The 23575-nt window shown below is 44.4% G+C and overlaps 1 protein-coding gene across 1 annotated transcript in view; it reads right to left on the bottom strand.

Annotated features, from left to right (window-relative positions):
* Positions 1-626: 626 nt before the first annotated feature.
* LOC126256749 (ETS translocation variant 4-like) overlaps positions 627-23575 on the bottom strand; it is a gene marked incomplete at its 5' end in the record, with an annotated part of 49772 nt that continues 26823 nt past the window's right edge. The window contains 2 exons of the mRNA XM_049955510.1: positions 627-972; positions 22249-22303. Of these exons, the coding sequence (XP_049811467.1) occupies positions 627-972; positions 22249-22303 (401 nt within the window). The remainder of the gene's footprint in view (positions 973-22248; positions 22304-23575) is intronic.

Genomic DNA, 23575 nt, shown 5'->3' with positions numbered 1-23575 from the left:
CACAGCAACCTATGACTGTTTCGTGTTGAATTTTTATATTCCATTTCATTTCAATGTTAAGTAGTGTTGCATACATTTGTTTTCCTTTTGTGATTTTTATAGAGATTTTTTTTTAGTTTAACTGAAGTTTTGTGTTGTAACATAGGCAATTAAAGAAATTTATAAATAAATATTTCTAATGAAAGTAAAGTAAATTAATTTTCGTGGATAAATTTGAGTGGTATCCTTTTGGACCCCACAACACCATTTATAATACTAAGAAGTCACCACTCCGTTTGAGGGTTAATGTAGAATTCTGTACCGGCGAATACTTCGGAATTCTGTACCTTAGTGAGTGCGACAGTTACAATACAAATTCATATTAGCTGAAGTCGCCGTTACTCTTATGTTGAATTCCTTACTCTGGCATTTTTAACAGTGCTTGTGTTAGAGTTGCTGTTTGCTAATTTGTTTATTCGCGAAGAAATACATGTCATTTGTTTAATATTGTTGTGCCGCGGAGTGTTTGACACTAATGAAAAATTTACGTGATCATAGGACTGATCGTGAAGTTAATATCGAAAACCTGTCAGAAGTCGATATAGACAGATATGACAACAATATTTGTATGTTTACTGAGCATCACACTAACACACGCAACTATCGACGCCCAAACAATGAAATGTTGGTGGGTCGAGTTTGTGGGTAGAATTGTTGTTGTCGACTGTTCCTTGCGAGGCGGGACGTGTGGTGTCCGCATTCTGTTTCGAGCTGCTACCGCTTCCTAGCGACGAATGATGTAAATGCGAAGCACTGCCGACTTTGATGGCATCTAGCGGCAGGCCGTGAAGGAAAGCTTGTCCTGCGTCGCCCAACTTGTGGACGGTGCTACCATCTGCCGACAGTTCTCTCTGTAGGTATTCGGCTGGTGGTGTCGGCGCGGGACCGTACTGGTAGCGCGCCGCCGGTGAGGACGCTGACGTCGACGGAGGCCTGCAAACGAATTTACAGTTCACATCACAGAATGGACGCAAAACTTGAATTGAAAACAACAAATCATGAACTTTACGATATTTTTCCGGTTAATAGATTGTCCGGAGATCACAGTGCGCATCGACACACGATACACATACGCTCATATACGTACACAAAATCTAAATTTTTGTCTTGTATAATGGACAAGATCGACCTAGAAATTAACGTTAATGGCTCGAGTTGCCTGGTTCTGACCTTATGTTCTCAACTGGGATTCCCTCTGCCTCACTGTCTAGTACCCGTTGTTTGTCATTTTTCGGCATTTATTTTAAACAGACGTAGATATACAGGGTGAGTCACTAGGTTTTCCCTCGATTTCTGGAGGGTATTCCTTAGGTTATTTGGAACAAAAAATGTAAATAATAGGATCAGATCCACAATTAAGGAGCTACAGTAATTGAGAAATTCAGGAAAATGGTAGAAAAAAGCTTTTATTGTAGGTTTTCACTATCAGAAATGCACATAATAATAAATTTAAACAGTTTCGTAGCAGTCTCATTCATTCAAACTGGATTTAAATCAAGTGTTCAAAATTTCCTCCCTGCATTTGAAGGCAAGGATTCGCAAGAGAGTGAACCGCGCGAGTAGCACTTCGTAATTTCGCATGCTCGTTCCTATATGCTAGAAAATGCGTTGTATCAATTCCTCCCGTGTTTCCACCTTAACTTCGTATACGACGTCTTTCGTTCACCCCCAGGAGCAGTAATCTAGGGGTGTTAAATCTGGGGATCTGGCAGGCCAGTTGATAGGGTCCCCGCGACCTATCCATCTTTGTGGGAATTGCTGATTAGGATACTCTGTTACCACATGGTGGAACTATGCAGGTGCCCCGTCATGTTGGACGTACATTGTTTGCAGAGGAACATCTTCAAGAAGCTGCAGTAAGTCTTCTCGTAAAAAGCTACCGCACATCTGACCATTTAAATTTCCCGAGAGAATAAATGGCCCCAATCACTGGTCACACACAACACCATACCAGACACTGACACTGATTCTGCATTGATTTTCGTCTGCCCAGACATGCATGTTATGCATGTTGTTGATGCCATCTCTTGTAAAGCTTGCCTCATCACTGAACATTATGAAGCGATAGAGCTGCCGATTTCCATTTAACCAGTTACAAAAGTGCACACAGTTGGCACAATCATGTGGCTCGAAATGGTGAACTTTCTGCACATGAAAAGGATACAGTCCAGTCTCATGAAGAATCCTACGTACCTTAGATTGTGAAACGTTCAATCGGGTAGCTAGGCGTCTTGTACTTGATCGAGGAATGCGCTCTACTGAATTAAGCAATTAAGCATGTTTCCCTCTTCTTGAACGTCACGATGTCTTTCGGAGTGAACACCAATACTGGGAAGAATACCAGTTTCTAGCAATGTTCGATATGTTCCACTGAATGTTTTGGCACTCGGAATCCCACGATTAGGATACCGACGGTGATATTCGGCAACAGCAGCTTTCGCATTACCGTCACAGAAGCCCAAATGTACACCATCTCTCCATACTGTTCAAATGTGTATGAATTCCCCTAAGGGATCAAGCTGCTGAAGCCATCGGTCCCTAGACTTACACACCACTTGAACTAACTTATGCTAAGAACAGCCCGCATCCCGTGGTCGTGCGGTAGCGTTCTCGCTTCCCACGCCCGGGTTCCCGGGTTCGATTCCCGGCGGGGTCAGGGATTTTCTCTGCCTCGTGATGGCTGGGTGTTGTTGCTGTCCTTAGGTTAGGTAGGTTTAATTAGTTCTAAGTTCTAGGGGACTGATGACCATAGCTGTTAAGTCCCATAGTGCTCAGAGCCATTTGAACCATTTTTTGCTAAGAACAACACACACACCCATGACCGAGAGAGGACTCGAACCTCCGGCGGGAGGGCCGCGTAGTTCGTGACATGGCGCCTGAAACCGCGCGGCCACTACGCGCGGCTCTCTCCCTACTCCTGCGATGAAAACTTGTACGGCATCGCAAAGTGTACCGTACACAGGAGACAATAATAGTAAACAGTGACTGCAGTATTAACAACGTGGTTATTATACAAACATACCACTCGCTGCACATGTCTACCTAAGACTGATCGTGGGTCCTGTGGACACAAGTGTAGCGCTCCATACACCGTGGCAAGTTTCAGAACTCTGTTGTAGCTCCTTAATTATGGATCTAATCACATTACTGTATTTACATTTTTAGTTCCAAATAACATAAGGAATAACCTCCAGCAACCGGGGGAAAACCTCGTGACTCATCCAGTAGTCATTCATACAAACACAGTCACAATTTTTAAATAGTTTGAATACGTTGGACGACCCGTGACGTCTAATTACTTCTCGGCAGGGATGAAAGGGGATTCCTCACGCACTGGGGCGTTGGTAGCATGAAGCCCAGCTTTCTGTGTTCGTTTACGAGATCCAGAAACCTGTAATATCGAAGTCCATATTGACGCCGTGTTCGGGGATTTCCAGAAAGCCTTCAGTACTCCTCAGCTACCGCGCCTAGTAATCAAAATGGCGTATGTGGTTATGGAATATCTGAACAAATATGAAACTTTATCACTATGTTTACAAGCGATACATCTTCCGAAAGACGAAAATATAATTTCGGAATCGCTTTTTCGCTGTCGTATCGTGTCGTGAATCAGATTTGCTAGCTCACAAGGGGAGGCCGCCAATTGTAAAATTCAGATTCGATTCATATTGCGCATAATAAAAGCTCATAACCAGAGGTGTAATGTGGCAAAGCACCAAGATGCACTTCTCAGCCGTTGTCGAGAAAATCGACAGTTAAAAAGAAACCGTTGAGGTGAAATACTCTCTACGATTTGTAACTTCCTACAGCGTCTTGGCGCAGCGGTAAGCGCTCGGGTTCGTAATCCGAAGGTCGCCGGATCGAATCTAGCGCCATGCAACTTATATATATATATATATATATATATATATATATATATATATATATATATATATATATATATATATATATATATATATATAATTCCCGGCAATCAGTTGCAACAATTATGCATATAATAAGTTGTTGAAAGTCGTTTGTCGTGGAAAAACTGGCGACTTCGAACATGATTATGTTTTCTGCAAACAAAGTTGTATTTCACAAATGTTATTAATTGTCTTCATAATGTTTACACGTGCAGTTAACGGAAGACGTAGAAACGATATTCCGAAACGAATACGTATAGTGTAAGTCAAACGTTCGAATTAGAGACCCCATGATATATATATATATATATATATATATATATTACAAAAAACAAATACTAAAAAAAATTGCATAGCGCAAAATTCGATCCGGCGACCTTCGACTTGGGAACCCAAGCACTTACCGCTGCGCCACGACGCGATGGTAAGTTATACCTCGTAGAGAGTATTTCACCGGAACGGTTTCTATTAACTGTCGATTTTCTCGATAACGGCTGAGAAGTGCATCTTGGTGCTTTGCCACATTACACCTCTGGCCATGAGCTTTTATTATGCGCAGTATGAATCGAATCTGAATTTCACAATTGGCGGCCTCCCCTTGTCAGTTGAATACGGAGTTTGGAAAACAGCTGTTCCAGTTGCTGATTTAGTCAGATCAGTCGCTATTTCCCTTCACTTAAATTTCATAAGCAGACAGTTTCATGCTGTGAATAATATTTCCGCTTCCCCTTCAGTGGAGAATAAGTCACCCAGTCTACATTAGTCGAATATTTAAATAAATGAACTGACGATGCAGGCACGCTTGAAAAACGGTTGTGCGTGTACATGGGAGCAAACACGGATTGTGGAAGTGGAAAACCGACGGCTAGAAACGGAACTCTGGAATCGATTTTGGAATGTTTTTACATGACGAACCAGAAACGATATTGTGAAATCAGTTTGAGAAATTCGGTTTTGGGAGCCCCATGTAAACAAAGTGAATAGCTACTAGAAAAAGAACTTAATACGTCGTTCCAATTGGGAGACTTGGTCGTACGCGTTTGGCGTAACTCAATCTGGTTCGGTAGGACCGTTACTGTTCACGGTGAAGTAAATGATCTCGAAGATAACACCGGTCGCGTGCTTCAGTGAACGTCCAGTGCGTGTCGGGAGGCTCAAATTCGTTCAGTGAAACAGTTTTCATCAACAGTGTCAGGCAGGCATGAGAAGAGGGGCAGATGCAATTTATATAAGGCATACGCCAGCAGTCAGAACAATAGCAGCTTGGAGCTGTTCGTCCACTGCAGTCTAGATTGGGGCATGATACCGACAGATGTCTAGTATTACACCCTGTCAAATTCTTCCTCTCATTTTCAAGCTGTGTTGATGTTTGACAGGACTGGAGTTTGTAGAGCAAAATGATGTATTAAAATATCAAAGGCAATCGAAAGATACATATGGTGTTGTGCGCGTGCATTGGTTTTCTAGAAGACTAGACCTACTGTAGGAAGATGATTGATAGTGTAAATATGCCTTGCATAAGTCATTACGCCACTACGCTCCTTGGACAACAACGAGAACGCATGATAAATACCATGGAAAGGCACTCATGCGGGTGTTCAGTCCTTTCTACCCTGTGGGAGTACACACCAGAAGCTTGGAATACAGGGCGTGCAGGAGGTCACCGTAATCGGCTTCGGAGCTCAAGACATGGATTCGCTATACTGCTGGTGCTCACAAGAAAGGCACTCTCGGGCTGTGGCTGCTGTAGTGTAGAGGTGACACAGGTGGCATCAAGACTGCAGGTCGTGCTCGACGAGGCGTTGCCATATCGTACTGCACACCAATGATGCGACGTTCCTCTGGCTGGCATACAGCAATGACCAGTATTTGGAAGTGATCTGCGAAGAGTGGCGCGATCATCGCGTCTGATAGACATCTGGACTCTTTTAGAATCACGACCGGAGTGGAGGCTTTGGTGCAAGAACTGTAATGTCATAAACCGCCAAATTTCGCTCCCTTTATCCATTTTTTCCATAGAGTGTTAGTTTGTGATTGCATGCTGGCACGGAAATTTGCGTTTTTTTTGTATGTATGTGTGCGAATGCGTGCGTGTGTGTGTGTGTGTGTGTGTGTGTGTGTGTGTGTGTGTGTGAGAGAGAGAGAGAGAGAGAGAGAGAGAGAGAGAGAGCGGGGGGGGGGGGGGGGAGGAGGAGAGAGAGAGAAAGAAGCAATAATCCAATACAACTTGGTTTTTCATAGTCAATCAGCTCTCATCCTGTCAACCAATACCAAAGATATTGTAAGTTGGAGACCAGAAATCACAAAGCAGTCAGTTACCACACGACAATCGCCGAGGAACACTCACCCTAAAGCTCAAAGATATACAGGGTGTTACAAAAAGGTACGGCCAAACTTTCAGGAAACATTGCTCACACACAAATAAAGAAAAGATGTTATGTGGACATGTGTCCGGAAACGCTTAATTTCCATGTTAGAGCTCATTTTAGTTTCGTCCACCTACGCTCAATGGAGCACGTTATCATGATTTCATACGGGATACTCTACCTGTGCTGCTAGAATATGTGCCTTTACAAGTACGACACAACATGTGGTTCATGCGCGATGGAGCTCCTGCACATTTCAGTCGAAGTGTTCGTGCGCTTCTCAACAACAGATTCGGTGACCGATGGATTGGTAGAGACGGACCAATTCCATGGCCCCCACGCTCTCCTGACCTCAACCCTCTTGACTTTCATTTATAGGGGCATTTGAAAGCTCTTGTCAACGCAACCCCGGTACCAAATATAGAGACTCTTCGTGCTCGTATTGTGGACGGCTGTGACACAATACGCCATTCTCCAGGGCTGCATCAGCGCATCGGGGATTCCATGCGACGGAGGGTGGATGCATGTATCCTCGCTAACGGAGGACATTTTGAACATTTTCTGTAACAAAGTGTTTGAAGTCACGCTGGTACGTTCTGTTGCTGTGTGTTTTCATTCCATGATTAATGTGATTTGAAGAGAAGTAATAAAATGAGCTCTAACATGGAAAGTAAGCGTTTCCGGACACATGTCCACATAACATATTTTCTTTCTTTGTGTGTGAGGTATGTTTCCTGAAAGCTTGGCCGTACCTTTTTGTAACACCCTGTATAACAACGTAGTTTAAACAACGAGAAGATTTTGTTCTATCATATCGCCACGAGATCATTTATGATTATTTCAAAAGTCGTTCCCCATTCCCCGTGTGACTGAAGTGTTAATTTCGAACTATGAACTGCAGGAACAGAAGCCAACCACACTGGTAGACAAAAAAAGAGACGCACCCAGAAGACATGATCGGGTGGCAGTCAACTTCGTATGCGCACACACCGTCATGTGATCGGAGTTGCATTTCTCTGAGAAAGAATGGCCACTTGAGAGCATTGGTATTCTTCACCTGGTAGAGCCTATAATGGGTGTGAACATCGTCAGATTTTGAGCGTTCGCTGTGAGGGACACGAAGATACCGCATACTTGCGTGAGAAACTGTTATCGGCTCCTGACAGATTTTGATAGGGTCGCCATCTTGGGTTTCCGTTTGGCCCGCAGGGCTGATGGTGCGGTATCCAGATTTGTGGGGTGAGACAGTAGCCCTATACAGGACTGCATGAGGGCAGGCACCTGAGCACCAAGAATGTGGATCACCGCATTGTGCACGGAGCACATCATAACCCCTCCACATCTGCGCCTTCCATCCCAGAGCAAGTAATAGACTCCTTGCAACATTCTACGTGTTCCCGCACCACTGATACGCGACAAGCGACAACCAGACCAGGGAATTACCGACTTGTGTAGGCTGCTGTTAACTCCGCAACACAAAAGACTGTGTTTGGAGTGGTGCCGTGACAGGAAAGCACGTACTGCTGATGAATGACGTCGCACTGTGTTTAGCGATGAATCTCGGTTCTGTGCTGCCTCGAATGAATATCGTCAGCGTACTTGCCGGCGACGCGAGGAAGTGTCCCGTTCCTGCTATATTTTGGAGAGGAGCAGTAGTAATACAGTTCATGGTGTGAGGAGTCATCGGGTATGACTTTAAGTCACGGCTGGTATGGTGATGGAAGGAGCTTGTAACGCCGGAAATGCATATCCTCCTATTTCCATCTATTGTACTATAAATTTGTTTTCCTTATTTTTGTTACCTGAATATATGACATTTCTGTGTCTTTACATATTGTAATTGTTTTACTATTTGTATATATATATATTTATGCATTTAAGTCGATGTATAATTGGTTTGTTTCGTAAATATTATTTGTATTTTTACGCTGGGTCTGGCCTAGGGAAAACTATGCTATCGAACGAATACATCGATAGGCCGTGTGGAGAACGAAAGTGTTTAGGATCTTTGGTAGTGTTAACTCTGCCACGTGGAGCGCGGGCTGAGAGAAGGGAGTCTGGCTGGGGTGGTGCAGTGGAGCAGGTGTGTTGTGTGAGGCTCCCGCGAGTTGCCGCGCGTTCGGGGTTGGGCAGCATGCAATTGCGCTCGACTGGCTATAATAGTTTCTAGCGCGGTGTCGCGGACGGGAAGCATTAGCTGGCACACATCAAGAGCCCGTTTCGCCTGGTGACCGGGTCGAGAAGAAGGCGCGCCAGCATCCAGCTTCTGCAACAGCGACGGCCGACAATGAGTGACTGTCGCCACCTCCTCGATCGACGACTTCAAACCTTCAATCGACCAACAAGGAAGACTAAAAGCACGTAAAGTTTCAGAACTGTATGGCAGACCTCAGCTTTTAAAATTATTGCATCACAAAATTACAGCTTTGTTGCTCATTGTCCCAATTGCATTGCCAAGCAGGGTCCCTTCCTTTTCCGAAATGAACCCGAGTGTCGTTGAAATTCAAACGCCAGCATTAAAAACATATAATTCAATTTCACTGCTTTAATTTCAAAGTTCAGTTAAAGTATTCATAGCTGGCTACAATATTTAGATTACACGAGCACAAATTAAGAGTGCGAGTTTTGTTAGCATATTTTAGCTTACCTGTGACTGCAGCTCAGCTTGGTACGTACTAAATTTCACTATTGTTAATTGTTCAGAATCATTTAATTCAAGTTCGAAGTTAAAACTCTTATTTCTAAATTGCGTAGATTCAAGTAGCTTTTGAAATGATTGTTGAGGTAGCCCAAGACTAACTGTATGTTACTGAATTTCGATATGCTTCAGAAACAAAGTTCACTATTAATTTCAGTCACTAAATTAACTTTCAATTTTCCAGTTTTATTAATTCTTTTGCTAAATTAAGTCAGGGTGTAGCGAAATTTATTACTTGATACAAACATTCAGTTTTCACACAACATGTGTCAACCTTCAGTTGCCACGCTTTTAGTGCTAATTATATGTGCAATAACCTTTCTTTTTCAGTTATTATAGTAATTGTCCATAGGACTGGCGACCATAATTCACCCTAAATCTCAAATATCTAATTACCGCTAGTTAATTGTTAACGTAACGGCCGCACATTTACTTTGTTTATTAACTTTACCCCTTTTCAAAATTAATTTCCACCAGTTTCATTTGCGTTTTTCCTTTCATTTAGATGTAACTCTTTCCTCCCTCTTTACCGACAAATTAACTTCGGTGACGATTGCTTTTCCCAAATTTCCATTAGGTACACGCGGTTTAATTTTTCACTGTCATTAAGGTCGATAAGTGAGGGGGAGGTTACAAGCTGTTGCGGGACAACGCTACGTCGTGTACATCATTCGTCCTGATGTATTACCTCTCATGCGACACTATTGTGATTCAGTTTCTCATCTGGACAATGCTTGTCCACATGACACGTGTCTAGAGATTTAAAAATACCGTTTGATGCCGTTGTACTGATAAGCACTCATAAACATGATATTTTAAACAATTAAAAACTCTGTATGAATAGTGGGTGTGGTTTTTTTGATCCTGGTAGTCACGCAACTAGGTATATCATACAGCAGCATGTACTGCATATGCATCACAGGCTGTCGTTCTGGAATGAACGGAACGAAACCGGAAACACCTACAACAGAACTAGTGTCACAGCCCATAGGTCTACAGAAAGCTAGACAGTGCTGACATGCCTCAGTTGATGTTACGCACAGCTGTCTTACGCAGCCAAACCGATTAGTTTAGTTAGTGGAATGCGTCCTCAGTCAGAGGTGAATAATCTCTCCGATTGAAGACAGAGGCTAAATGTAAATATTGTAAAACTAAATATCAGAACATCATGACGTCGCGGTTAAAAGAACATATTATCAGATGCGATCATATCCCTCAGTCTGTTCAGTGGGTAGCTTCAGATGATGCATCGCATATATGCATACTCTACTGGCCATTAAAATTGCTACACCAAGAAGAAATGCAGATGATAAACGGGTATTCATTGGGCAAATATATTGTACTAGAACTGACATGTGATTGCATTTTCACGCAATTTGGGTGCATAGATCCTGAGAAATCAGTACCCAGAACAACCAACTCTGGCCATAATAACGGCCTTGATACGCCTGGGCATTAAGTCAAACAGAGCTTGGATGGCGTGTACAGGTATAGCTGCCCATGCAGCTTCAACACGATACCACAGTTCATCAAGAGTAGTGACTGGCGTATTGTGACGAGACAGTTGCTCGGCCACCATTGACCATACGTTTTCAATTGGTGAGAGATCTGGAGAATGTGCTGACCAGGGCAGCAGTCCAACATTTTCTGTATCCAGAAAGGCCCGTACAGGACCTGCAATATGCGGTCGTGCATTATCCTGCTGAAATGTAGGGTTTCGCAGGGATCGAATGAAGGGTAGAGCCATGGGTCGTAACACATCTGAAATGTAACGTCCACTGTTCAAAGTGCCGTCAATGCGAACAAGAGGTGACCGAGACATGTAACCAATGGCACCCCATACCATCACGTCGGATGATACGCCAGTATGGCGATGACGAATACACGCTTCCAATGTGCGTTCACCGCGATGTCGCCAAACACGGATGCGACCATCATGATGCTGTAAAGAGAACCTGGATTCATCCGAAAAAATGACGTTTTGCCATTCGTGCACCCAGGTTCGTCTTTGAGTAGAACATTGCAGGCGCTCCTTTCTGTGATGCAGCGTCGAGGGTAACCGCAGTCATGGTCTCCGAGCTGATAGTCTATGCTGCTGCAAACGCCGTCGAACTGTTCGTACAGATGGTTGTTTTCTTGCAAACGTCCCCATTTGTTGACTCAGGGATCGAGACGTGGCTGCACGACCCGTTACAGCCATGCTGATAAGATGCCTGTCATCTCGACTGCTAGTAATACGAGGCCGTTGGGATCCAGCACGGTGTTCCGTATTACCCTCCTGAACCCACCGATTCCATATTCTGCTAACAGTCATTGGATCTCGAGCAACGCGAGCCAGCAATGTCGCGACTCGATAAACCGCAATCGCGATAGGCTACAATCCGACCTTTATCAAAGTCGGAAACGTGATGGTACGCATTTCTCCTCCTTGCACGAGGCATCACAACAACGTTTCACCAGGCAACGCCGGTCAACTGTTGTTTGTGTATGAGAAATCGGTTGGAAACTTTCCTCATGTCAGCACGTTGTAGGTGTCGCCGCCGGCGCCAACCTTGTGTGAATGCTCTGAGAAGCTAATAATTTGCATATCACAGCATCTTCTTCCTGTCGGTTAAATTTCGCGTCTGTAGCACGTCATCTTCGTGGTGTAGCAATTTTAATGGCCAGTAGTGTATATACACAAAATTTGTGTTCAGTATTTTGCATCCCATTATTTGTTGACATGGGGTGCAGAATACTGATTCCCTAGACACGTGTCATGTGTGGACAAGAATTGTCCAGATGAGAAACTGCATCACGATACTGTTGCATGAGAGGTAACACAGCATAGCTAGCGGAGCAGCTGAAGTATATGTAGCCCTAGCAACGGCATCGCCAACGTCACTACCAGTGGGCTCATGGGTATCCTCGTGCCCAGGTGATGTGGGCTGTGGTAAATCTGTCGTAAGTTGTTCACCGAGAGAATCGGAAGGCGTTGATGGTAGCATAGATGAAGACGCCATCCTTTGTAATTCAGTATTCTGCACCCAATGTATAATTCACGCGCCTTGAGATGGCCAATCTAACCAATTATACAAATTGTACCTGGAATTAAACGGTTTAAAAGCAAGGTTGTCGAATTTTACCAAATATACCTGACTGGTTTTAAACGTTGTCGCAACACTACACGTGATGCTGAGGTGGCTAGCGAGCTCACCAGATCTGTTCCCGTTAGAACATGGTTGGGACGATATTGGACGTCGTCTCTGTGTGAGTGCCAATATCCACTATATCAAGGACGAGTTACAACAGTTGTGTGCCAGCCAACGGATTTATATTTTTCCCACCCGTATCAGTGGATGCTTTCAGACCAGAGAGTATGTAACATATACTGATAACTGGTCTCATTCTGTCCAAGTCTTCGTAAATTTGGCTTCATTTTGTAATCTTTATAATAACATCACAGACCCTCCCAACCCGTGAGGTTTCATTTCGTTTCCTCCTCCCCTTCTTCGTGCATCCCTTTCTTTGTCAGGCAGTGTGTCTTCGGTCACTAGCATATGATTGTTTGGAAGGTAGTTCGCCTGACATGGTCACAGGTCTAAAGGCAGTTCCCGTACATAAGGACGTATTTACAGCGCTCATCAGAGACGATACCATTATGCATTTGGCAAAACGTGTAGGTCCTAATGTGCAAGGTGGCATCCTGTGGCGAATAGTGTATACCGTGTGTAACAATGTCATATCGTCAAACTTCGACAGATTGTAGAGCGTGGGTTGAGGAACAATTGAGAATAGGAACCCATGTCCAGAAACATCATCCAACGACGATACTGAACCTCAGAGTTACAGGGGCCGATATCTTAGTGTAGGTCACTCATTTCACGGTAAACGTGACTTGAGAGCGCTGACAAGGTGTTCCGCTTGCAGTCCACCAGCGAACAAACTTTGGTTTGGTGCCAAAGGGGTGGCCCAGTTGCAGGTTTTTAATCCCTGTAGCTTAGCCGCTCTACTGTTGGGTTTAAGCGGTGCGGCCTAAAGCAGGTTAAGGCTGGTATTTTACGTAATACAAAAAAGGTTCATGCAACTGATTATATATAAATAGTAAACTAATAAGTGTTGAACACTACGTAAGTCTTCTGGATCACCTGGAAAGAAAAATACGCCAGAAACAGCTTGGATCACAAAATAAACACAGCTGCTTTCGTTCTGGACTTTGAGCTCCCCGCTAAGATGCGTTGGCAGTGGGAAAGCTGAGGCATTTGACGTGCGTATTATTGGAACGCCCAATTTATTCACCAGACTTTGGATCTTTCACTGTTACCTAATCCGATGGCCAAATAAACCTATGGCTGAGAAAACGTTTCGAATCTAACGAACTACGAAGAGATTGTGTTTGCCCATAGATATACGTTTGGCACACTTCCAAAAATAATTTTAGGGGTGGAATTTACTGACATGAAAAACGTGGTCATAAGTATATCGACTCATAAAGAAAATAGGTGCATAAGTGTAATTCTCGTCCCTTCCCCTCCCTCTTATGTCACTGTCTGCGAGGCAAATTTTGTCTTTGCTCTAATAAAAGCGTTTTGTTACCACCTGCTTGAGCAGAAGCAGCAGAAGCAGAAGAAACAGAAATACTTTGCAGATTCTACTGAACAATGAAAATGATATCTTTCGTATAATTTCTGTGTAATATCGCGGAATGTAAGAACATGGTGACTGACAGGAAACATATTGTTGTGGCGGAGCGCCGGTGTTTAAGCTAAGTTTTCCTAGCTGCGGGAATTTGTCGCAGCTTGCTGCGGAATACACTTGCTGTGCGATGCGGGTCGCAGGGTGCTGCGTGAAACGTTTTCCTTGGCGCGGCGCGGTGCGCGCCAGAACTTAAAAAATGAAACTTTTTTTCAGAATTTGGCAACTGCACCTGATAGAGTGATACGAGAACTACCTCCCGATACCTTTTTTTTAACTCAATGAAACTTTTGTGCTACTGAAATAGATAAATATTTAAGATTTTAAGAAAAGTTGATTTTTCGCCCTACTCGATATTTATCACGCCATTTCTCGTAAACTAAGTGTCGTACAACAATATAACTTTACAGTTGCCTTCAGTAGTATATGTCGATAATGTCTGCAAACTTTCTCGCCAATAGAGTCGGTATTGTGAAGTAATAAATTAAAATGTAACGTCTGACGCGGAAGTTTTACCAAACCAACGTCCAAAATGTAGTGAGCGACAAACTTTTTCCCGTTACATTTTTTGTGGGGGGTGAAAGCGAGAAAAAGTTAAGGAAAGGTTTGAAATAATTTTTAGTTCGTTCGAAGTCGGTGGGTGTTATAGTTTCTCCTAGACGAGACGCTGGTTCAAATGGCTCTGAGCACTATGGAACTTAACATCTGAGGTCATCAGTCCCCTAGAACTTAGAACTACTTAAACCTAACTAACCTAAGGACATCACACACATCCATGCCCGAGGCAGGATTCGAACCTGCGACCGTAGCAGTCCCGCGGCTCCGGACTGAAGCGTCTAGAACCGCTCTTCCACCGCGGCCGGCTCCTAGACGGAGAGATGTTTCGTGCGGTTCATTGGCGCGACGCTGTTTCCTGTGCGCTACGAGGAGCTTTCTGCTAGGCCCGGGGCAGTGCAGCGCAACAATAGCAGCGGAGACAGTTACGGCCAAACATGTAGCGCAGTGCTCGAGCTAAAAATTGTTAATTTTGGCACTCCGAAAGTACATGGAAGTTAGGGAAGAGGAGGATTGTGTGTTATTGAAAAGAGTACTCAGGAAGCGCAATGCAGTGGGACGAATGTTCTTGCATCGTAAAGAAGAAGGAGCATATAAAATTTTAGTTACGAAACATTTGTTCGATTATGCGGAGAAGTTTATGGCATTTGTTAGATTGACACTCAACCAGCTTCATTATTTTCTTTCGTTGGTTGAAGACAAACTGAGAAGTAATTCCTGTAACGGAGTGGCAAAAGGTATTACATTGGACATAATAAAAGACATCTACATCTACATCATACTCCACAAGCCACCTAATGGTGTGTGGCGGAGGGTACTTTCGGTCCCATTATCTGATCCTTCCAACCGTGTTCCACTCACGAATAGTAGTATTCATTTCTCTTCCGATTTCTGACCAAATTAAGTCTTTTTTTCATTTGATTTTTCCACTCGGTGTCGGCCATATTCCACAAAATTTGCTTTTCGGAAACCAGTTCGCTAAGTTTCTTATCCTCTGAGGCAGAGAAGCGGTCAGCCGACGTTTCTGGTGATTGTTTCTATAGCAACTCTGTTAAAAATTGTCTGTTGCTGCCTGCGCGCGCGAAAAGAACCCTGGAGCTGTCGTCTCGCTGCTGCCCAGTTCGAATACCTCCGCTCCTCCTGCCAAGCAAATCGCTGCAACGTGCCATACATACTCCTCCCAAAGCACGCAAACGTTTCTCGCAGGCGGAGCCCGCTGCGACACTGCGTTGTCCGCACGCTAGGAAAACGGTCTCGTATGCTTTCATTGTGCGAGTGAGCAGCGGGGTCCCGCACGCGTTTTACGCAGCACGCTGCGGGAAATTCCCAAAGCTATGAAAACGCACCTCTACGGCGAGCAGCCGGCCACGTTACACAGCACTCTGCAAGACAGACGACACAACGACCTCTTAGCGCCACAGGAAAAATTAAAATTGTAAAGCGTAAACTTTGATCGCAAAAGTCATACTTATTAAAATGTTCTGGGCCTTTGTATCGTGAGTGAATGAATTTCTTGGAGAAACTCCAAGTTTCGGTCGCATCTACGCAGGAGCTCTTCAAGGGGGTTGTAGGTTCTGTGCAAGTCCCATCATGGTGTGCATCGGACCTTGACATATGCTTCAGCCCCCGTTGGAGATGGCGTCCACAGTAGGTATGGAACGTTGGATTAATAATCACCAGACACTAAAGGCAACGCCTTGTTGATGTAGCCATCTTTCTCTGTCTCTCAACATCTTGCTATCCGGTTGAAGTTGCTGCAGTTCAGTTCGTAATACAGATGCTTTGGGCCTACCTGTAGATTTCCTTCCTTCTGAGATGTTTATTATGAAACTGTTATGTAGAACACGGTGTCCATTTAATTTAGTTCTATGTGATGTTAATCAACGTCATTTTCCCTTTAAACATTCATTGGTTCATTGGAGTTTGTTTCAGTCTAGCATATTTTTATTACTCGTCTCCATATCAACATCTGTATTGCTTCTAATTTTTTCTTTAATGTTTTCCCAGAGTCCACCCTTCATAATCATAGGTTAAAATGTTACAAATAAATGTCTTGCTCAACTTCTTTCTTGATTTTGTGTGTTTGTTAATAAATTGCTCATATTTCTGAATATCAGTTTGGTCATTGTAGTTCTCCTGTTAATATCCATTTTCTTCTGTTGCCATCTGTTATTGCACTTCTCGAGTAAGATAATTCATTCACTTGAATTACAAGTGTATTTTTATCTTAATGTTTGCTGTTGCTTATCTGTTCAATTTATCTATCACCATTATTTTAGTCCTGTTCGTGTTTATTTTCAGTCTGTCGTTGTCCAAGACATCACAATGGACAGCGAGAATAGACAGAAAGAGCACAGGCTTTCTTCAAGAAATTCATTCAGCTACGTCATAATATCCCGGATTATTTCAATAACAGAACTAAGATTGGTTAGCCAGTATCCCCTACCACTTAATCTGCCGAAAAGTCATTCACTATGGATGTGAAAATAATGACAAAATTTTATACCTTATGAGTTCCGTATTGAAGAGAAAAAAATGTCTCTGATCACTATGGGACTTAACTTCTGAGGCCATCAGTTCCCTAGAACGTAGAACTACTTAAACCTAACTAACCTAAGGACATCACACACATCCATTCCCGAGGCAGGATTCGAACCTGCGACCGTAGCGGTCGCGCAGTTCTAGACTGAAGAGCCTAGAACCGCTCGGCCACTCTGGCCGGCTATTGAAGAGAAATGAACCCATTAAAGAGCATTCGTTACTCGTTACTTTCGTTACTGTAGCTATTACAGATACATAATTTATTGATAACTTATCAAGTGGTGGGTATAACCGTGTTCCTGAATGCATGATTTAGTGTGATCTCTTTCCTCAACAGATTATTCTCTTCTACACACTGACGAACACTTAGCACGACTGTACTGGCTTTAACGATAGCAGCTCTCAGCTGAACTCGTTGCATCAAATGATTCCAAACTGAATCTGGACCTAGTCTCGAGCAGGGCGTTAAGGGCAGACGTGGCGGTTCTGCTGTGCGGCGCACAGCCTAAGCTGTGACAAGGCACGGCGACGTACGCCTGTAGCCGTGTTCCGGCCAGTTAACATAGCTTGGGAAAGCTCCCATTTAATACTGTGGGCTACCGAAAAGCAGGCGATTTGCCGTATGGCGGAAACCGTAGCGTCTGGAATGAAGCAACTGGAGAATTACGAATACCTCCTACTGCGCACGAGTCGATCGCGAATTGCAGACGAGGAAAGGAAATATGGCGAGTGAAAAAGTATTTTCGATGCTCTGTATCGCTAATGACTTGCTCTGCTGAGAGTAAAAGATTTGAGGAATACGAAAACTACCGAACCGACACGAACGTGCGGGAAAGGAGACAGACGAGTAATGAAATAGTTTTGTAACTGAGTCCGCTGAGAGTAGCGAACTGGGGAGTTACAAGAACAACCGATCCGTCCCGAGTCAGATACAAGTTCCGTACGGGGTAGAAAAAATGCGAATAACCAAACGTTTCAGGCAGAAACGAAACGGCAGTTCGAGTGTAGTGGAATACTCGTTACTCACTAGGGAAACTCCCCATTGCCCCTCCCCTCAGATTTAGTGGTCAGATGGCCCATTGGACAGCCCGTCAAAAACTGAACACAGATCAAGCATGAAAACAGGAAGAAGGTGTACTGAACTGTGAAAAAACGCAAAATAGAAACAGTGAACAGTCCAAGCTTAAGATGTGCAATACTGAGCGATCTGGAAAAACGGTGACGTTGTAGTTATGTGTTCAAGATGTTTCTCTCCGGGTGTTGTGCTGTGTTGTGTTGTCATCATGATCACGCATGTCGCCCTATGTGGCCTCAGCTGAAAAGACTTGCAACTCGGCAGCCGAACTTCCCCGACCATTAACGTCATGCCAAATGCCGGCACGGTAGCTCAGCATGTTCGGTCAGAGAGTTAGCTGCTCTCTGTAATAAAAAGAAAACTGACTGGAAGGACCAACAATGAACTTGAACGGATGCAACAAACAATAACGAACAAAATGAGATTAAAAAAAAAAGGTTTGGCTACAAAGCGGGAGATCTGTGTTGAGATCTCCCTCGTTTACGATTTTTTTTCACAAAATTATGAACTGTCCGTCCTGCATTGACGAATCTGTTCGCTGTACTCAAATTTGTGCCTATGTCGTTGTCTAACACCCGTTCGCAACAGTCATGTTAAGGAAGGGACCTATAACGAAAGCTGATTCCGCACAGGTACTCTGTTAGCAGCTGAAAGGAAGTGACTCTCGAATGGGATGCGCAAATGTTTGATGACAAGGTGACAAATCAACCGAATCGTACATTGGTAAACGCGTCTGATGTGTCATACACGACATTGGTGACAGTATGTGTGTCATGTGATAGGGTTCTCTTATCAACGCACCTAACTTGTACGCCTGGTGAGCGAGTGAGATATGACCCCTTGCCCCATTTACGTGCTCGTGTGAATGTGAATATGATCACTCCCAAAGAAATGATGAAAACATAATAGTTTGCCACATAAGCCATAACAAATGAACGCAACGGTTTCAGAGGCACATACTTTTCCCTGTGCTCTATCAAAACGTATGTTTTTAGCGGTTTTGAAGTTTTACACATGTGCGCAATCACACCCTGCGTAAGTCCAAGCAAATCTGAACATATCCTGGCATTTCGGACAGCTTGGACTCTGATAATAGACACACGATCACATAAACAATATTGCTTTTTGTATCTATGCAGCTTTGTGCAATCGAGTCTTTTCACAAAGTATTTCACTTCTTTGAAGCCAAACACACCTAACGGTCGCACAAGAGGTGTACAGCCTGTAGAAATGGTGACCACGTCTACTCCCACATCAGAATTGTACAATACCTGATCCTTCTGATCAATATAACTGTCAAGAGGTATAGCAAAATCTTTGTTCGTGCAAGGAGAGAACAGACACGTCAATGACTGGACAGACAGTTCATAATTTTCTGAAAAAAAAAAAATCGGGCACGAGCGAGATCTGAACATACGCTGAAGAGCTGAAGAAACGGGTACACCTGCCTAATATCGTGTAGCGCCCCCGCGAGCACATAGAAGTGCTGGAACACGATGTGGCATGGACTTGACTAAAGTCTAAAGTAGTGCTGAAGGGAAATGACACCATGAATCTTGCAGGGCTATCCATAAATCCATAAGAGTACGAGGGGACGGAAATCTCTTCTGAACAGCACGTCGCAAGACATCCCAGATATGCTCGATAATGTTGATGTCTGGGGAGTCTGGTGGCCAGCGGAGGTGTTTAAACACAGAAGAGTGTTCCTGGAACCACTCTCTAGCAATTCTTGACCTGTGGGTTGTCGCATTGTCCTGCTGGAAATGCCGGAGTCCGTCGGAATGCACAATGGACATGAACGAATGCAGGTGATCAGACAGGATGCTTACGTACGTGTCACCTGTCAAAATCGTATCTAGACTTATTAGGGGTCCCATATCATTCCAACTGTACACGCCCCACACCACTACAGAGCCTCCACCAGCTTGAACAGTCCCCTGTTGACAAGCAGGATTCATGAGGTTGTCTCCGTACCCATACACGTCCATCCGCTAGATACAATTTGAAACGAGGCTCGTCCGACCCTGCATCATGTTTCCAGTCATCAACAGTCCACTGCCGGTATTTTCGGGCCCTACGAGGCGTAAAGCTTTGTGTCGTGCAGTCATCAAGGGTACACGAGTGGCCTTCAGCGCCGAAAACCCAGCATTGAAATCTGCAGCAATTTGCGGAAGAGTTGTACTTCTGTTTCGCTGAATGATTCTCTTCGGTCGTCGTTGGTCCTGTTCTTGCAGGATCTTTTTCCGGCCGCAGCGACGTCGGAGAATTGATGTTTTACCGGATTCCTGATATTCACGGTACACTCGTGAAATGGTCTTACGACAAAATCCCCACTTCGTCGCTACCTCGGAGATGCTGTGTCCCATCGCTCGAGCGCCGACTGTAACACCACATTCAAAGTCACTTAAATCTTGATAACCTACCATTGTAGGGGCAGTAACGGATGTAACAACTGCGCACTATTCTGCCTGTGCATACAGGGTGGTCCATTGATAGTGACCGGGCCAAATATCTCACGAAATAAGCAGCAAACGAAAAAAACTACAAAGAACGAAACTCGTCGAACTTGAAGGGGGAAACCAGACGGAGCTATGGTTGGCCCGCTAGATGGCGCTGTCATAGGTCAAACTGATATCAACTGCGTTTTTTTTAAAAATAGGAACCCCCATTTTTATCACATATTCGTGTAGTACATAAAGAAATGTGAATGTTTTAGTTGGACCACATTTTTCGCTTTGTGATAGATGGCGCTGTAATAGTCACAAACAAGTACGTGGTATCAGGTAACATTCCACCAGTGCGGCCGGTATTTGCTTCGTGATACATTAAATGGACCGTTTACCAATTGCGGAAAAGGTCGATATCGTGTTGATGTATGGCTATTTTGATCATAATGCCCAATGGGCGTGTGCTATGTATGCTGATCGGTATTCTGGACATCATCCAAGCGTCCGGACCGTTCGCCAGAGAGTTACGTTATTTAAGGAAACAGGAAGTGTTCAGCCACATGTGAAACGTCAACCACGACCTGCAACAAATGATGATGCCCAAGTAGGTGTTTTAGCTGCTGTCGCGGCTAATCCGCACATCAGTAGCAGACAAATTGCGCGAGAATCAGGAATCTCAAAAACGTCGGTGTTGAGAGGAATGTCGTTACACGTATTGGCAAATGGATTGAGGTTGACGGACATCATTTTGAACATTTGTTGCATTAATGTAGTATTTACAGGTAATCACGCTGTAACAGCATGCATTCTCAGAAATGACAAGTTCACAAAGGTACATGTATCACATTGGAACACCCGAATGAAAATGCTCAAACGGACCTACGTTCTGTATTTTAATTTAAAAAACCTACCAACTGTTCGTCTAAAATTGTGAGCCATATGTTTGTGACTATTACAGCGCCATCTATCACGAAGCGAAAAAAGTGGTCCAACTGAGACATTCATATTTCTTTACGTACTACACGAATATGTAATAAAAATGGGGGTTCCTATTTTAAAAAAAACGCAGTTGATATCCGTTTGACCTACGGCAGCGCCATCTAGCGGGCCAACCATAGCTCCATCTGGTTTCCCCCTTCAAGCTAGACAAGTTTCGTTCTTTGTAGTTTTTTCGTTTGACCTTTATTTCGTGAGATATTTGGCCCGGTCACTATCAATGAACCACCTTCTATATCCCTGTATTGGAATACGCATACCTGTACCAATTTCTTTGGCACTTCAGTGTAGGTCCCCCGCTTTGTCCCTGATCACACAGCCACGACACCGTGACTCTTCCAGCTCGTTCGATGTTGTAGATCTTGTGCTTGAACCTTTCACTGTTCCTATTTTGCTTCTTTTTTTTACAGTTCAGTACATCGTCTTCCTGCTTTCATGCTCGATGTGTGTTCAATTTGTGAGTGTCTATCCACTGGGCCATCTTACCACTAAATCTGAAGGAGCTGCGGTGGGGAATTTGCTTATCAATAACGAATACATACGACATCTAATCGTCTTATTGATCACAAATTTTTTTTATTGTAAGTATAACGTGTGTTGTTACTATCTCTGAATAGAGCAGTGCAGCGTTGCTCGTGGCGCGAACCTGAAGGCGGCTGGGTGCTGCGCGGCGGACGGCGGCTCCAGGAACTGCGCCGGGAAGTGGTGGTGATGGTGGTGGTGGTGGTGGCCGTAGGCGGCGGCGGCGGCCAGCATATCCCCGTAGCTGCCGCCCGCGGCCGCCATGTTGTGGTGCAGCGCCGCGGCCGCCATGTTGTGGTGGTGCGCCCCCGGGTCGGGCAGGCCCCCGCCCCCGCTGCTGCCGCCTCCGCCGCCTCCAGCGACGCTGCCTCCGGAGGACGCGACGCCGGCACTGCCTCCGACGACGATGCCGCTGGCAGCGCTGCCGTACGCCATATTGAACAGCGCCTCCGGGTCGCACACGAACTTGTAGACGTACCTCTCACCTGCAACACGGCACGCTCAACAGAACCAGCGCGTTTCACAGTGTCGAAACTCATAACCCAACAGCATTCATAGTTCCCTTCACTCTCGATTTGGGAATTGCCGGTTCGAATCCTGGTGGCAGCAGCAGTTGTTGTCAACAGTATTCAGTAGGGAAGTAGGTGGCAGAAAAATAGTGTTTCGTGACCATTCCCACGCCAATGTTCTCGGGTAATTCCATCACGTCTCTGGAATGCCTCGTAAAAAAAGGCCTCCATAAACATACAGTTCGGCCTTGATAAGATTTAAAAGTAATACAGAAATTGGAACTCAACAAACGTACAGTTCGTCCTTGATAAGATTTCAGAGTAATACAGAGATAGGAAATTCTACATAAAATGCCCATAAATGGAAAATACTGCACTTCACAAAACCAAAAAATCTAGAATCCTGTCACACAATGAAGACTTTCACGACTGGATGTCATAGCTGCTGATGAATCTCCCAAGCTGTATGCTCGTGGTCCATGAAAGATTTTTGTGCCTGTGTTTCGTCCAGAGCTGCACTGCACATGTTCAGAGGTGCCCCTGGTTCTGCCAACACCCGGCAAAAGTCGATCACGATCATACATCCTGGGAGATTCACCAGCGACTAGTATTCTGTTTCTACAATGTGATTGGCTAATTGCCCCTGTCCTCGGATCTGCCAAATGTGAAGCAGTATGCTGGCTCATTCGGAAACAGTCATTACAGCCAAATAATTGCGGTACATTTAAACTGCAGTGGGATCAACGTAACTGGACGACACTTATTGTGTCGTGATCACGCACTGAGTACGTGGTTGATCGGTTGATCACATGGAACGACCCAGAAGTAGGTTTTTTCGCCTCCCATTTGCTGTTCAGAGCTGTTATAAATAAGCACTGCCTTTTCAGGTCTCCGACTGGCTACCATTCGAGAAGGGAGACTCCAGAAAGACCTGACATTGAGGAGTGGCTTCAGTTTGAGGGTGAACATCCATAGAGAAAGGCGTATATAGTGTGAGAGCGGGTTGCAAATAGTAGAGATTTTATTCTATTTCAGTTGCTTGTGATTCAAAGTGATTGTGATTACAAGTCGTACACATTCCACAAGGAAAAACCTAGTCACAAACAAAAAGTGCCTTGGCAGTCCTAAAAGTACTGAAATACTCGTTGCCAATACGTAAACAGCCTATTAAACATCTGTAACGATCCACACTGCAATCGAAGTGAGCGCTATTAACAGATCCACGGCCGTGTGCCGTCTTTTACGTAA

This window comes from Schistocerca nitens, chromosome 1 (assembly GCF_023898315.1).
Source record: "Schistocerca nitens isolate TAMUIC-IGC-003100 chromosome 1, iqSchNite1.1, whole genome shotgun sequence".
In the NCBI taxonomy this organism is placed as follows: Eukaryota; Metazoa; Arthropoda; class Insecta; order Orthoptera; family Acrididae; genus Schistocerca; species Schistocerca nitens.
This window is presented reverse-complemented; position numbering and strand designations above follow the sequence as displayed.